At 40.4% G+C, this 15,779-nt stretch overlaps 1 protein-coding gene and 1 pseudogene across 1 annotated transcript in view; one reads left to right on the top strand and one right to left on the bottom strand.

The window, feature by feature from the left end:
- The window catches only part of DCBLD2 (discoidin, CUB and LCCL domain containing 2), a 67,055-nt gene that overhangs the window by 39,156 nt on the left and 12,120 nt on the right, over nt 1–15,779 (bottom strand). The window contains exons 2-3 of the mRNA XM_055126149.1: nt 3,529–3,756; nt 952–1,089 (exon numbers count right to left, since the gene is read on the bottom strand). Of these exons, the coding sequence (XP_054982124.1) occupies nt 952–1,089; nt 3,529–3,756 (366 nt within the window). The remainder of the gene's footprint in view (nt 1–951; nt 1,090–3,528; nt 3,757–15,779) is intronic.
- On the top strand, nt 5,184–5,384 carry LOC129402731 (small nucleolar RNA U3; annotated as a pseudogene).

Here is a 15,779-nt window from a genome sequence, read left to right as displayed (position 1 = left end):
TTGGGGGCCATGCTATGCAATGCTCAGGGCTTACTCCTGGCTCTTTGCTCAGAGTTCATGCCTGACAGTGCTCAGGGACCTTCTCTGATGACCAAGATCACATCTGGGTTGCTGTACACCTGGCAATGCTCAGGGATTACTCCAGGTTCTGTGCTCAGAGGTCACTCCTGGCAGTGCTCAGTGGTGCTGGGATTCAACCACGGTCAGCTGCATGCAATTCAAGTGTCTTACCTCCTATACTATCGCTCTGGCCCCCAAACTGTACTTCTTTAGATCTTAAATAACAATCTAGAAAATATCACCTTTTTATTTGTAGTATTTCAGAGAATACTCTCCAGGGTACTTCTGGTAATTTGAGATACTATTTGTGTATGTGTGTGTGTGTGTGTGTGTGTGTGTGTGTGTGCCTGTATCTGTGTCTGTGTTCTGTGTCTGTGTCTGTGTGTGAAGAATGGTAATATGATTTTTAACAGAACTAAGAAAGGGCATACTGGATAATAAAATTTTGGGCTAATATGGTGCATTTTCATAATTTAAATTGGACCATAAAGTATTGTACCCCAATCTTACAAATGTAAGAATATCAGGATTTCGTCTACCAAGAAAAAGGAAGTATAGGGACTTAATATAAAAATACACTAATTTTGCAGTTCTGTGACTAATCTCGTTTTGCTTTTCAAATGTATGTTCATACATAACGATGTTATGACATCGTTTGGAGGGCTGAGTCCAGACAGACTTCTAAGATCTCAGGGAAAGGATGAAATGAGAGGTTACTGAGCCCGCCCGAGAAATCGGTGATTGATTTTCGTGATTGTGATCATGATCGTTTATGCTACTAACTTCAACCTTTTATTCCAATCTCAGACAACAAATATGCAAAGTAACATTCTGGTTTTCTTTCTAGAAGTTGAAAACTGTGGGTGCCATTGGGATACAATAGTAAATTACCTTGTTTATCTATAACTGAGTATGAAGCCAAAAATCCTCGTCCAGAAACGTGGATTCCACTCATGAACAGCACTGTAATTTCATTGCTTTTTGATTCAATTGAATGGTTCATCTGCAATCCCAGACCACAGTATTTGCCTAGGAATTGTAAAAAAGCAGATTATGAAGTCAATATAAACATTTACCATGTCAAAGATAGAATCATATACTAATACAAGAAACAGGAGAAAACTATGTGTTTAGCTATTTAAAATCACATTATGGACAAGGGATACAGCTCAAGAGGTTGTGCGATGCTCCAAGTTTGATCCCCAGAACTACATGTGCCCAGTGGCATCTAGCAGCACCAGACCAGAGTAGCACAGTCTTGTAGAAGCCAAATGTGAATTGTCAGGACACACTGCCAGGTCAATTATTGCAGGGTCTGGCCACCACTGTTCCCAAACATCACTGGGGACGCCTAACCCCCACAAAGTAATATCAAATCACATTATTCTGAGAAAAACAAGGTCAATTGAAAAATCCAAATGATTCAAAAGGACACACAGTAAAGGCATGTGACCATATAGACTATAAAAGGTGTGTTTGCTATTAAAAATAGTGCCAAGAAATTTTGAAGGGGAAAATAAAAACTTAACAAAAAATTTCATACAGACAGGTGATTCATACCAGCTGATAGAGAATAGTATTTTTGATAATTCTCTCTACAGGATGTATCTGGTGAAGCAAACAGAGAGCTTGAACATCTCGCCCCACCTCTCGGGGCCTCTGCTTACACAGAGAGGTTCAAAGTACAGATAACTGATTCTCTGTCCCAGACTCTACAAAGAAAAAAGATGTATCTATTTACCTATTTATAAAAACTTTTATTACAGTTTTATTTGGGGTGCTTCTAGTTTGAATAATTAGTGAAAGCAAAGAAATAATAGGCTTCCAAAAGAGGACGAAATACAATTTTAATTTTCAGATGACCTGATCTTTAAATTTTTTGGTATCCCAAACAAAAATGATTCAGAAAAATTCAAAATAAAAGAGAAAGATAGGTATACCAGGAAAATAAAAATTATAAGTAGGAATAATGGTGTAAATCTGTGATCTTGATGTCAAAGAAAAATTCAGTCTAAAAAAAGCATTTGACATGACAAAGGAACCTTCTAATATTTCTAATCTACAATTTAATATGAAGACATTAGAAGTATAACTTTCTATGCAACAATATTCTAAGTACCTTCATAGAAGAAAAACATGATCATGACAGAGAAATATACTAACAGGAGACAAGGCACTAAAAATACAAATATAGAAAATTCAAAGAGGGGCGAGAGCGTGTGCCTGACATGCACATGGCCCAGGGTTGACACCTGGTATGGCATCACCTTTCTAGCACTGCCAAGTATCATGCTGAGTGAAATGAGTCAGAAGGAGAGGGACAGATATAGAATGACAGCATTCATTTGTGGGATATAAAAAATAATAGTATGAGACTAATATCCAAGGTCAAGAAAAATGAGGGCCAGAAGGACTGGTCAGTGGTTGGAAGCTTGCCATAAATGTTGGGGGTGAGGCAGAGCGAAGAGAAGATAGAGAGGGGACTACTATGACAATGATCATTGGATATTATCTCTCTGGGCAAGAACAGAGTGCTGAAAATAGGTAAAGGGATATGCATGATAACCTTTTAGTATCAGTACTGCAGACCATAATGCCGAAAAGGGGTGGGGGTAGGGGAGAAGAGTATGGGGGTAGGGAGAGATGGGGGAGAGAGAGGAGGAGAGAGGAAGAGAGAGAAGGAAAGTGAGAGAGAGAGGGAGAGGGAGAGAAAGAAAAAGAGAGAGCCTATCGTAGAGGCAAGCGGGAAGGGAAAACCTGGGAACATTACTGGTGGGAAGTGTACATTGGTGAAGGGACAGGTGTCAAAATATTAGTGACTGTATCGCTTTATCACTGTCACGATACCATTGTCATCCCATTGCTCATCAATTTGCTTGAGCGGGCACCAGTAATGTCTCCCCTTGTGACTTGTTACTGTTTTTGGCATATCGAATACACCACAGGTAGCTTGCCAGGCTCTGCCGTGTGGGCAGGATACTCTCGACTGCTTGCCAGGCTCTCAGAGAGGGAAGGAAAAATCAAACCCAGGTCGGCCACCTGCAAGGCAAACGCCCTACCCGCTGTGCTATTAGGGACTGAAAACAAAATAAAATGTTTTGTGTGCCTAGAAAATGGGAGTAATACAGTCTTTCAAGGGTTCGAGAGAGAATAAATCAGTCACTAGATGGGAGTGATCTGTATAGTGTCTGGCACAAAGCAAGCACTGCAGGCTGGGAATTATTTTCTATTCAGTTTCCACAGAATATGAATTCAAATCATCTTTCCTACCATTCTCATCAGAGACTATGTAATGTCATCCTCACTACAGCTTTTTGCAAAAGGTAAAAAGAAAAAACTTTTCCGTATTTTCAATAATTTCCCACATATTCTAACTAGCAGTCATTACATGTTGCTTATCAAAGACTTCTTTAGCTTTAAAACTCAGGAAAACTGTATTACATGTATATTTACAAGTAAATTTCCTACCTATTTCAGTTCGGCTAACTCCAATTCCATTATAAATTCTCAAATAATTAAAGTGACAAGAATCAGAATCTTCAATGTCGAAGTCACCAAATTTGATGCGCACTCTCTCGCCCATCTTCACCCGGATTTCCCATTCACACACAGTGCTATTGGGGTAGGTCTGTGGGTAGTTTATGGATGAAAGAGTTCCACTTTCAGGGCCCAATACAGTGTGTCCACACCCGTCACCTAAAAAAAAAATCATTTAACAAAACAAGAGTTATTCTTTTATTCTTAGAAGATTCCTTTGCCCATAAAAGAAATTTTTTGGTGATGATTTAAAACAGGTCTGACATCAAAAGTTTTATGTCACCAATATTTTTCTTACACAAGATAAAACAGATGATACAGTTCTTATTAGAGAGAAACCAGGTTAGATAATCAATGATTACCTTAATAATCTATATTCATTCTTTTCAACCTCTATGTAAACGAAAATATCACTGTATCACTGTCATCCTGTTGCTTATCAATTTGTTTGAACGGGCACCAGTAACGTCTCTGTTGTGAGACCTGTTACTGTTTTTGGCATATGAAAGACGCCACAGTTAGCTTGCCAGGCTCTGCCATGCGGGCAAGATACTCTTAGTACCTTGCTGGGCTCTCTGAGAGGGACAGAGGAAAACAGAAGCATAACTGAACAATGAACAATATGTATGTTAAAATAAATTCAATCTTTAAAGCTCATAGTTGTTCAAATTACAAGAGTTTAAACATAAAACCAAGTGATCAGCTTATTTACAAATATCACAAATCCTCTCTAAATATCCATGAGAAGATGATTTCTAGAAACATATGGACACTACTGGTGTTTAGAATAACACACCACCCTAACACCAGTAGTATGTAATGGTAATCTACATGGTTTGTGTGGGGTTTGAACCATAGAAGACAGAGGAGAACGGAAAGGCAGAGTAGAAAGAGTGACAGACCAAAACAATCTATTCTCAGACAAAAACTGAGAGAAAAAAAAAAATCTCAATTCCGGCACTCTGCTTAGTTCCTGAAGACCACTTTCCACTTCAGAGTCAGTCACAGGCCATTTCCGTGCAGGCTTCTGGCCAATCGTATACAAATGAAAGGTGTCCATGACCCCTCTGTCAAGTTTGATTAATTTGCAAGAGCAACTCAAAGCCTCCAGGAAACCCATTTACACACTCAGTCCCCAATTTATCACAATGAACAGTACAGGCTATAAATCAACACCCAGATAAGTGAGGTGCAAGGCAAGGTCCCGCGGAAAGGAACTGCTGTCCTTCAGAAGCACTCTGCCATCTCCCTTCCCCCCCCAAGCCCAAAAGTCCTGAAGTCAATATAAGGCTTTAGCGAAGATGTTAATTTTTAGAGATGAGATTAAATTATTAGTCACTGGTAAACTCATTCTCTAATCCTATTCCCTATTCCAGGGGTCAGAGGGTGAAACTGAAAGTCCAGCCTTAACAATTAGTTGCGTGCCCAAGTCACCTCATTGACATGGCACAAGACACTTTTTTCTTTTTTCTTTTAATTCCCTGCACTTAGGAAACGCTAAAGGTTTTAAGAGTTTTAAGTCAAGAACTAGGATTCAAGCCAAATATAAATGTATATGGGATATGCAACCTGTAATAGTGGTTTACAAGACTATACTTTCAGGGGTCATTCCTTTAGTTCGATAATAGGGAAGTTTGTTCGATCACATCCAGTGCCCGAAACCACTAGGAGCCAGAGCATCCTCTCTGAGCTGCTTCTAGGTGTCGCTTCTGCACCTGCCTTTCATCAGATGATCATTCTTCTCTTCCTTTGGAAGAGGGAAAGGGTGAGGATGCAGTCTGAGTGGTTCTGATAGGAAAAAAAAAGCGCGTTTTACAGGCAGCTTTCATTTTGCAATTTCATGCAACTGAAATTCCTGCTTATTAGAAAAAAGGATTATTTCCTGAAGCTTCTAAAGCCACATTTAATAGTATTTAATTTTAAATCCTAATGAAACTTGTTTTAGTAGTTCCCCTCAAAAACATTTTTCATTACAGAATGAGGAAAAAAAAACCCAAGAGTTTGACAATTTATTGACGATTCAGGAAAGTAACAACTTTCCTGAGAGCATTACTTATTCTAGAAATATCTTCCATATGAAAACCCAGATAATTTATTAATTAAAAAAATTGATATTTAAGAGGCTGGAATAGTACTGCAGACAGAGTGCTTGCCTTGCACGTGAATAACCCATGTCCAATGAATGCCCAGCACCTCATATGGTCCCTCAGCTCCTCTAGGAGTGATCTTTGAGCACAGAGCCAGGAGTGAGTCTAGAGCACTGCCAGGTGTGGTCCAAAAGCAAAATAAAAAATCAAATATTAGAGGGGGCCGGAGCGATAGCACAGCAGGTAGGGCGTTTGCCTTGTACGCGGCCGACCCGGGTTCGATCCCCGGCATCCCATATGGTCCCCCAAGCACCGCCACGAGTAATTCCTGAGTGTAAAACCAGGAGTAACCCCTGAGCATAGCTGGGTTGTGTCCCAAAAAGCAAAAAAAAAAAAAAAAAAATCAAATATTAGAAAGTCCTTACTTTCTCATAAAATTTGGAACCAGCATTGAATGTTAAGAAGCTACAGCTGCAGTCCCAACTGTACCATTTAGCCAGAATTCTTTAGTGACGGGATTTGAGGGCTCTTTCTGATAGGGAGAATAATATATATCCTTTAGAATTGTTTTCTCCTTCAAAAAAGCAATTTATAATCACCTTTAATAACAGTTTTTACACCAAAATTAAAAAAAAATCCTTTATTAACAGAGACACTGTGGAGTTTTAAGCTCAATATGGTACATATGACTAAAACCAGCATTTTCTGCCATACTGAAGTTATTTTTAAGAACAATATAGTATTGACATAATTTATTAGAACAGATGAAAGTCTTTAAGTGCCGACAAATGAGAATGCAACACAGTATCTAGCAAATCTCTAGGAAAATAAATGTTAATGGAATGAACTATGAAGCTCTACATAAACCTGTGAAGTAACATCAAACTAGTCTCAAAACCAATGAAGGGCCACTCTACCATATCTCTGATAATACTTCATATTCTTTGCTGATAAAAAATCAAGTTATTCTCAAACACATTCTAGTTTTGACACTTTACTTTTAAAGCTCAATATTATGGATTTTATCTTTGATGACTCAAAGAAAAAAAGGTAAAAGGTCAATGCTTGCAATTTATTTTTTTAACTTTTATTTTTATTAAGCCACCATGAGATACATAGTTACAAAGCTGTTCATGCCTGGGTTTTGATCATACAATGCTCTAACACCCATCCCTTTACCAGAGTACATTTCTCACCACCAGAGTTCCCAGTTTCCTTGATTAAGAGAAAGACAGTCCATGGAATGGGGAAAATTATTTCCCTAATACCCATCTGATAAGTGGTCAGTATCAAAGATATATAAGGCACTGGTAGAACTTAACAAGAAAAACTTAACCCAACCCCATCAAAAAAGTGAGAAGAAATGAACAGAAGCTTCCTCAAAGAAATACAAATGACCAAAAGGCACATAAAAAAATGCTCTACATCACTAATCATCAGGGAGATGCAAAGCAAAACAACAATGAGATATCATCTCACATCACAGAGACTGGCATGCATCCAAAAGAACAAGAACAACCAGTGCTGGCACGGAGGCGGGGAGAAAAGGATTCACTATTGGTGGGAATGCTGACTGGTCCAGTCTTTTTGGAAAACAATATGGACCTTCCTCAAAAAATTAGACATTGAGCAACCATATGACCCAGCAACACCACTCCTGGATACCCTGGAGGCCCAAAAACCACACAGCAGAAATGCCACCTGCACTTCTATGTTCACTGCAGCACTATTCACAACAGTCAGCACCTGGGAACAAAATCCAAGTGCTGGAGAACAGATGTCTGGATAAAGAAACTATGGTACATCTACACAGTGGAATACTATGCAGCCACCTGGAAAAATAAAGTCAAGAAATTTGCTTATAAATGCATGGATGTGGCGAGTATCATGCTGAGTGAAATGAGTCAGAAAGAGAGGAAGAGATTGATTACACTCATTTGTGTGATATAAAAAAGCACAGTATAAGACTATTACCCAAGGACATTAGAAATGAGGGACAGGCGGAGTGGCCAATGGTTGGAAGTTTGCCACAATTGGGAGAGGGCAGTAAGGATAGAGAAGGGACCACTATGACAATGATAATTGGAAATGATCGATCACTCTACAACAACTGAGTGCTGAAAGTTGGTAAGGGGATATATACATGATAACATAATAGCCTTTCAGTATCTGTACTGCAAACCGTTATGCTCAGAAAGGGAGTGGGGGGAAGACGAAGAGGAAGGAAAGAGGAGGCAGAGGTGGAGGAGGAGGAAGCGGGAGAATAGAAGAGGGAGTGGAGAGGGGAAGAGGGAGAGAGGGAGAGAGGGAGAGAGGGAGGGAGAGAGAGGGAGGGAGGGAGAGAGACAGAGACAGAGAGAGACTGCCATAAAGGCAGACTGGGGTGGGGAATGCTAACAATTTCCTAAACAAGTTGCTCTAATTACAGAGGTTCTCACATGTATTTGGCCTGCAGCTCTCTCTTCTGGGGGAGGTGGTGGGTACTCAGTGGCTTCCTGGAAACCTAACTTCTCTTAGCAAACAGAAAGAAAAGCAAGCCTCCCCCGTCCCAACCCCAGGTAAGCCACCGCTGCCCCTGGATGATTCCAGGGTCCCCCAGGGTGCCTATTACCCACTAGAGCAGCACGAAAAACTGGAGTCAAAGGCTTGCTTTGAATCAACATTTAACTTTAGCTCTTTGTACACTTTCCATGCCACACACAACAAAACAAGTGTAGAGACCTGGGGATGGCTCAGTACCAAGCATCTGTCCTGTAAACACCTGGTCAAGAGTGACACACGCTTGATGCCCAGCACCTCCTCCACATGCACTGATCATGATTCCAGCAGCACTGCCATCTGGGATTCCGGGCACCACAACAAAGGCGTGTGTGTTCTGGAGTACGAAGTACAGCGAACTGTGTGTGCAAGCACATGTGCAAACACAGCAACCAGGTGCACAAGCCCAGCAATCAGCACGACTAAGAATACAAGCACTGCAACCAAGTGTGTCCAACCTCTTGTCATAACAGAAAGGGAGGCTAAAAACAAACAGTAACAAGTGGGCACAGCAGCTCAAAAAATAATGGATAAAGTACATGAAACAAATCTGAATTTTTGAGCTCTAGCTCACTGGATCTCCTGCAAATAGAAAGCTTAGAGGAGGAAAAAAATAACTACAATTTCCCCCCTGAAACTACCATGAAAATACCTTGAATATCTCCGCTGGTTATCTAAATTGAAAACACTAGGATATAAAAATCTCCACTCTGAAAATAAGTGAATGGTAATATAAATACCTTTCAACAATCATTAACATTTTTCCTTAAAGAAAAAAAAAAACTAAAGCAGACTTTAGGAAACTTACCTCAAATGTCCTCTTACTATTGAAAAGATTAAAATGTGCTTTTTTCACATGTCTCAATCTTTAAAAAGCAATCAAGAATAAATGAAATAATAAAGTGTAAGTATTTTCTTCAGATAAACAGAAACCAAGACAGGTTTTCAAGTGATTGGGACTACTGATGGAGTTAATAAAACCATTCATCTCAGGGGTCAGAGAGATAGTACAGCAGGTAAGGCTCTTGCCTGGTACACGGCTGATCCGGGTTCAATCTCTGGCACCCATTATGGCCCCCCAAGCGCCCAGGAGTGATCCTTGAGTGTAGAGCCAGGAGTCAGCCCTGGGGACAGCTGTGTGTGCCCCTTGCCCAAATCCATAGAACTTTGTAGTAGAAGCTGAGTTCACCAACTACTAAGTCTGTTCTATTCAACACATTTCCCACAGTCTATTATTTAACTAAAGGTTGTCATTTTAAAAATGAATTTTCAAAGAATGCAGCAGCCTCTTAAGTGTAATATCTAGATGTCCTGATGCTCATATTTGATTCTGAATGATACACAAAATGTTTCCTCCTTTCGCCTCTAAAGTCAGACTTCAACAAGAGTTAACGAAAAGACTAAGTGATGAAAAACAGGACTTTTGCGAGCATACTGCTGAAGAAAACAATTAAAATAGAGTGGTCTTTTTTTCATATCTATCTATGCAAGGAGAGGGCATGAACAGTCCACAAGCAATGTGCCAAGAATGTTCTAAAATATGTGACAGATTTCAGAGCTTCTCTTGCAAACAAGATACTCACCAGAAACCAAAATTAGAAGAGAAACTTAACATTTACTGTGATGCAGGAGCTTGCAGGCTATCTGGCAAGTTTCACCTGACTAGATATGTAACTTATCTGGTCAAAAGATGATTACTATTATGTATATGTTTTGAATATTCCAGTTTGAAACAAAAGGTCAGGTTTATATTTACTAGCCAAGCAATTTCCCAATACTTTTCCCTGTTATTTCAAATTAAACACATTTTAAATTGTGATTCTACATTCTTTCTTGTATATTCTTGTTTTACTTTGTTTTCAGGCCACATTTAATGGTTCTCAGGGTGTATGTATGGCTCTGTGTTCAGAGATCACTCCTGGTGGGGCTTGTGGCACCATATGAGGTACTGGGACGGGAACCCAGGTGGAATGCATGCAAGTCAAGTGCCTTCCCTGCTGGGTATCTCGTTGGGTTGGCCCCTCTTCCATGGGCATTCTTGACTCTATTGAAGTGCTTCCACCTGTACTCTGGAAACTATAGTACTCAGCATCCAATGATCACAATGCTTAATTTTCAGATCAAATCTTTCAATGAAAAGATGCTGCCCTTTGTTTCATCCTCAAATTAGTGTACGCAGTTTACTTTCACAGTTCTTAGAAGGCCTACTCTCTCCAGATACTTAGCACTGTCGTTCCATCCCATTGCTCATCGATTTGCTCGAGGGGCACCAGTAACATCTCCTTTGTAAGACTTGTTACTACTTTTGGCATATCGAATACGCCACGGGTACCTTGCCAGGCTCTGTCATGCAGGCGGGATACTCGGTAACTTGCCAGACTCTCTGGGAGGGATGGAGGAATCGAACCTGGAGGAATCGAACTCGGGTGGGCAGCATGTAAGGCAAAAGCCCTACTGGCTGTGCACTCCAGTCAATCAAGATACTTACATTGACAAAATTTTTTTTTTAATTATCCATCACAAATCACGAATCACGAAATCCCGTTAATCATTGATTTCTCGAGCGGCTCAGTAACCTCTCCATTTGTCCTTTCCCCGAGATCTTAGAAGTCTCTCTCCACGGATCTCTCCGAGATCTTAGAAGTCTCTCTCAACAGTCTCATCTCCCAAGGATGTTGCACAGGAGGCTCTTTCAGGGTCAGGGGAATGAGATCCAGCCTGTTACTCGGTTTAGATATGAATACACCATGGGGAGCTTGCAAGGCTGTCCCATGTGGGCAGAAAACTCTCAGAAGCTTGCCAGTTTCTCCCAGAGGGAGAAGTAGGCTACAAGATATCAGTCTCCTAATTATCCATAAAAAAAAAAATCACCTAATAAGCTTTGAGCAGTAATGGGAAAAATACCCCAAGGGGAGTGATGTTGTCTCCCATTTGGTAAAGTAGGGAAACATTTCCGACCGTCCTAACTTGGGTGTGTTCTAAATATCTTAGCATACACAAGCCAGCTCTCAAGTATCAAGAATGGTTGATCCTAAATCTCAAAAGTACACAGGCAGGGAAGAACTGATTTAAAAAGTTAAAGGCTAGATATTGCCAACAGAAAACATAAATCAGTTCTTGGGTGAGTTTCATCTGACCCAGAGAGGAATAGTGTTCTGTTCACTAAGAGTACCCCTGGGGGAACAGTCTGTCACCAAAGATCAGCAGTTAAGAGGCTTATGTTCCAACTTGTCAATATTTAAAATATGTAAATGGAATACTTTGTTTTTCTTTCATGCTAAAGAGAGAAAAGATCATTTACCAGCCAGTGGCCACCAACTAACTTCTTTTCTTCTGGGTCAAGAGCTATAAACATGGGGGCAGGGGGCTGTGGCGGGGGAGGGTGCCATTAGGTTGAGGAGTAAAGGGGCCCAAATGTTTTGCTAAGCTTTGCACAATAGAAAGAAAAATGATCTGTGACCAGGTTACACCACCACTATTAATCATTTTCACAAGGCAGAACTGACAAAGAGAGCACGACAGTAATGGAAAAATAATTTTCAAAATGTCAAATTACAGGATCAATCCGTACATGCTCATCAGCGACTCCACTACCACCAACTCCTCTGCCCCAACCCCACCACCGTCCTAGTGGACATCTCTTCTTCCTCCAGCCGTTCACTGCCAGAGTATAACTGAACATAAAGGGTAGATGCCTGTCAATCTAATCTAAAAATTTTATTTCAGCAGAGTTAAAAAAAAAACACACAACCCTGTGATCTGATCTTTCTGCTCCTTTGTTGGGCTGCACATTTATCTAGGGGATTATTCACAGAACATGTGTTCATTTCCTCTGAAGAGTATAAGGTCAGATGTGTTAAGCCAGATACAAATTTTGATACTATTCCAGGAAAATAATAGACTGTTTTTTTCTTTACTACTTATCCTTAGGAGAACACAGGAATACCAATAAACATACTTAAGTAACAATGAATTGACAAAGAACACTGCTGATTTTAGGTTGCTCTATCAAATCAAGTGATATTTTTAAATTACATGATTAACATATATACAAAATACACCCAGTCATCCAAATATTTTAATCCCCTAGTAGTAATGGACTAGAGCAATAGCACAGTGGGTAAGGCATTTGCCTTGCACGCGGCTGACCTGGGTTCGATTTCTTTGTCCCTCTCAGAGAGCCTGGCAAGCTACCAAGAGTATCTCGCCCACACAGCAGAGCTTGGCAAGCTACCCGTGGCATATTCGATATGCCAAAAACAGTAACAAGTCTCACAATGGAGACATTACTGGTGCCCACTTGAGCAAATCGATAAGCGATGGGATGACAGTGATACAGTGATATTTATTTTGGCTTTTTTTGACACACCAGCGATACTCAGCAGTTACTCCTAGCTCTGTGCTCAGCAATCATTCCTGGCATTATTTGGTGATCTTATGGGATGCCAGGAATTGTACCCAGGTCGGCTGCATGCAAGGCAAATGCTCTATCTGCTCTACTATTGCTCCAAACCCCTCCCCACCACACTCCAGCTGTAAGACTCTTAAAGCTGCATTGCTACAAATCCCAAAAAGACAGTTCAAGATAATGTTCCAAGTTCACTTAATATTTTTGCAGTTGTTGCTGTGTGGGGCCACTCCTAGCATGTTTGGATGCCAAGAGTACTCAAACTGGTGCCCAGGGTCCATTAGGGCCACCCCAAATGGTGTTGAGGAAAGGAGCATGCAGTGCCTGGAAGGAAGCCAGGGTTCTGCAGTGCTGGGTATGTCCTCCACTACCTCAGCTACAACCCTGGTGCTTCACGTGTTTTTGTTTTCTGCACTCAATTTAAAAAAAAGAGAGAGAATATTGCCTAGCATGGTATGCGATGAGAACCCAAAGAGGGCAATTATGACATTTTTAAGGAAATGAACTTGTTCCCAGCTTAACTTTAATTTCTATTGTTGTTAATTTTTTTATTGAATCACTGTGAGATACACAATTACAAAGCTGTTCCTGATTGGGTTTCAGTCATACAATATTCCAAGACCCGTCTCTTCACCAGTGTCCAATTCCCACCACCAAAGTAAGTCCCCAGTTACCTCCTGTCCCACCCCCATCCCCAGCTTAACTTTAAATCCAAGCTCATCTCTGAACGTGATATTTAGAAAATTTAATAACATAAAGACATGTGATATATGAGAAATCCTCTTCAACCTCCACCTAGCATATTCTCTTATCTGGAATACTGCAGTTAAGCAAATGGGCTCTGAAGTCACACAATAAATTAAAATGCCCATCCTGTGCTTCCACTGCATGTGATCAATGCAGGTTTGGTCCCTAGCACCCCCTATGGTCCCCTGAGCACCTTCAGGAGTGATCCCTAAGTTGCAGAGATCACTTACCCCTGAGAGCCAGGAATAAGCCCAAAGCACTATGGGGTGTGGCTCCCAAACCAAAATATATAAATGCTTCATCCTAAGAAATTATTTCTGCTAAAATTAATTTACAAAATAGGCATGCTAACAACTCAAACCAAGTGGGATTATCACTCAGATAATGTATAAAACTACCTTAAGTATTAGACCCTAACCCAAAGAAATGTGCTCAATGATTGAGGGTCATCATAAACCAGAAAGGTTTTTGTCCATCATATGTGGATCCAGTGCGTCTGGCTACCACCTAGCCAAACCAACAGAACGATGGTCCATTACTTCCGAAAATGTGTAGCAGTTATCAAGTGTGGTATCTTGTAAATAACTTCTGAAAAAGTAATTCTCACTAGTATTCCCTCCAATGATCCCATTTCATGCCAGTGGCTCCCTCTCAGGAGGGCATCCTGGCTTCGTCTTTGCCAGTACTGGGGACTACTCCTACCTCTGAAATCTCAAACACTTCAGCGCCTTACACTTCTGCTCAGTCTCTTGACCTTTCAGTCATCTTACACCCACGGCATACTTTCTGTGAATGTCTCGCTTTTCTCTCCATTTACTAATCTTGTCCTGGCTGCATTTCTTCCTTATGCTTTCACCTCGTTCCCAGCAATCCTTTGACCATGACTCAAATGTACTATCTTTACCAGGAGTGGAGCATGACTGAAAAAAGTAAAATCCCAAAACTGGGGTGGGGAAAGTAAGCATCATATGTGTCGTTATAATGATGTCAATAATTAGTGTCATTACTCCATTACCAATAAGAGTAATGAGTTTTAATCTCAAAATTACACTAAAACCACTCAGCATTCTTTTACTCAGTGATTTTGTATTTAATGTTGTCAACATCTGAATCACCAAAAGTTAATTAAAATGTTCTCAAGATTCCTATTTCTAATCCCATGAATTTCAATAAACATGCTAGAAAAAAACCCCTAAAATTTGGAGATAGGTTTTTCAAAAATGTACATCTTAACAGCACATCTTTTATATGCCATAGTGACCAAAACTGACCGAAGGATGACAGGGCAAGGATTAACCATCCCAGCCTTCATCACACTTTCACTTGTAGGTTGTTCTCCAGAAAAGATGCATATAATTCCTATGTGGTTGAAATAATTTCAAATGGCCCCATAGATCATTAGCCAGTTTAAGTCATCTAACCTAGTAATTTTATCCTAAGACTGTCTATTTATATCTACCTTCCCAAAGTCCCTTTAGATGGGTTTAAATATCTTACTGGTTCCCTCTTTGATCATTGGATAAAACCTTTGATGTGCTCATTTTATAAGTGCATGTGGTATGGATTTTGCCTTTTGTGTGTGTTTGTATGTGTGGTTTGGAGGCCATACCTGGCTGTGCTCAGGGCTTACTCCTGGCTGTGTATCACTCCTGGCAGGCTCAGGGGACCATCTGGGGTGCCAGGGATCAAACCCAGGTTGGCTGCATGCAAGGCAAGCACATTATGCACTGTACTCTCTCTCCCACACCCTGATTTTGCCCATTAAAAGAAACTATATTTATTTTTTAATTTAATTTTACTTAACTATAAATATAAGTAAATTATATTTATTCAGTGACGCCTAGGATCTGCACTTTAAACAAATCCTAAAAACACTAACAAAAAGCTTTCCATCCACTATCCTTCAGCATCAAGGATATTACTGGCGTTCCTATAAAAGAGATCTTAATGCAAGGGCACACAAAGGAGAATACCATGGAACAAAAGGTCAAGATCCAAAGGAACATGAAATTCTATACTGCTGGAAGCTGAGAAGAGACAAGGGGATTCTCCTCTGGAGTTTCAGTGAGAATGTGGCTCTACCAATGCCCTAATTTCAGAATTCTGGTCTCCAGAATTTACGATTTCAAGCCATCCAAGTTTGTGGGTAACTTGTTATGGCAATTTAGTCTCTCCATGAAGCTAGTCACTAAAGCAGTTTCTGAGTTGCTTTAATAAATGAAAATTAATGGGGGCTGGAGTGATAGCTCAGCATGTAGGGCATTTGCCTTGTACATGGTCGACCCGGGTTCGATTCCCAGCATCCCATATGGTCCCCTGAGCACCGCCAGGAGTGATTCCTGAGTGCATGAGCCAGGAGTAACCCCTGTGCATTGCCAGGTGTGACCCAAAAAGCAAATAAA

Source organism: Sorex araneus, chromosome 2, assembly GCF_027595985.1.
Source record: "Sorex araneus isolate mSorAra2 chromosome 2, mSorAra2.pri, whole genome shotgun sequence".
NCBI classification, from domain to species: domain Eukaryota; kingdom Metazoa; phylum Chordata; class Mammalia; order Eulipotyphla; family Soricidae; genus Sorex; species Sorex araneus.
This window is presented reverse-complemented; position numbering and strand designations above follow the sequence as displayed.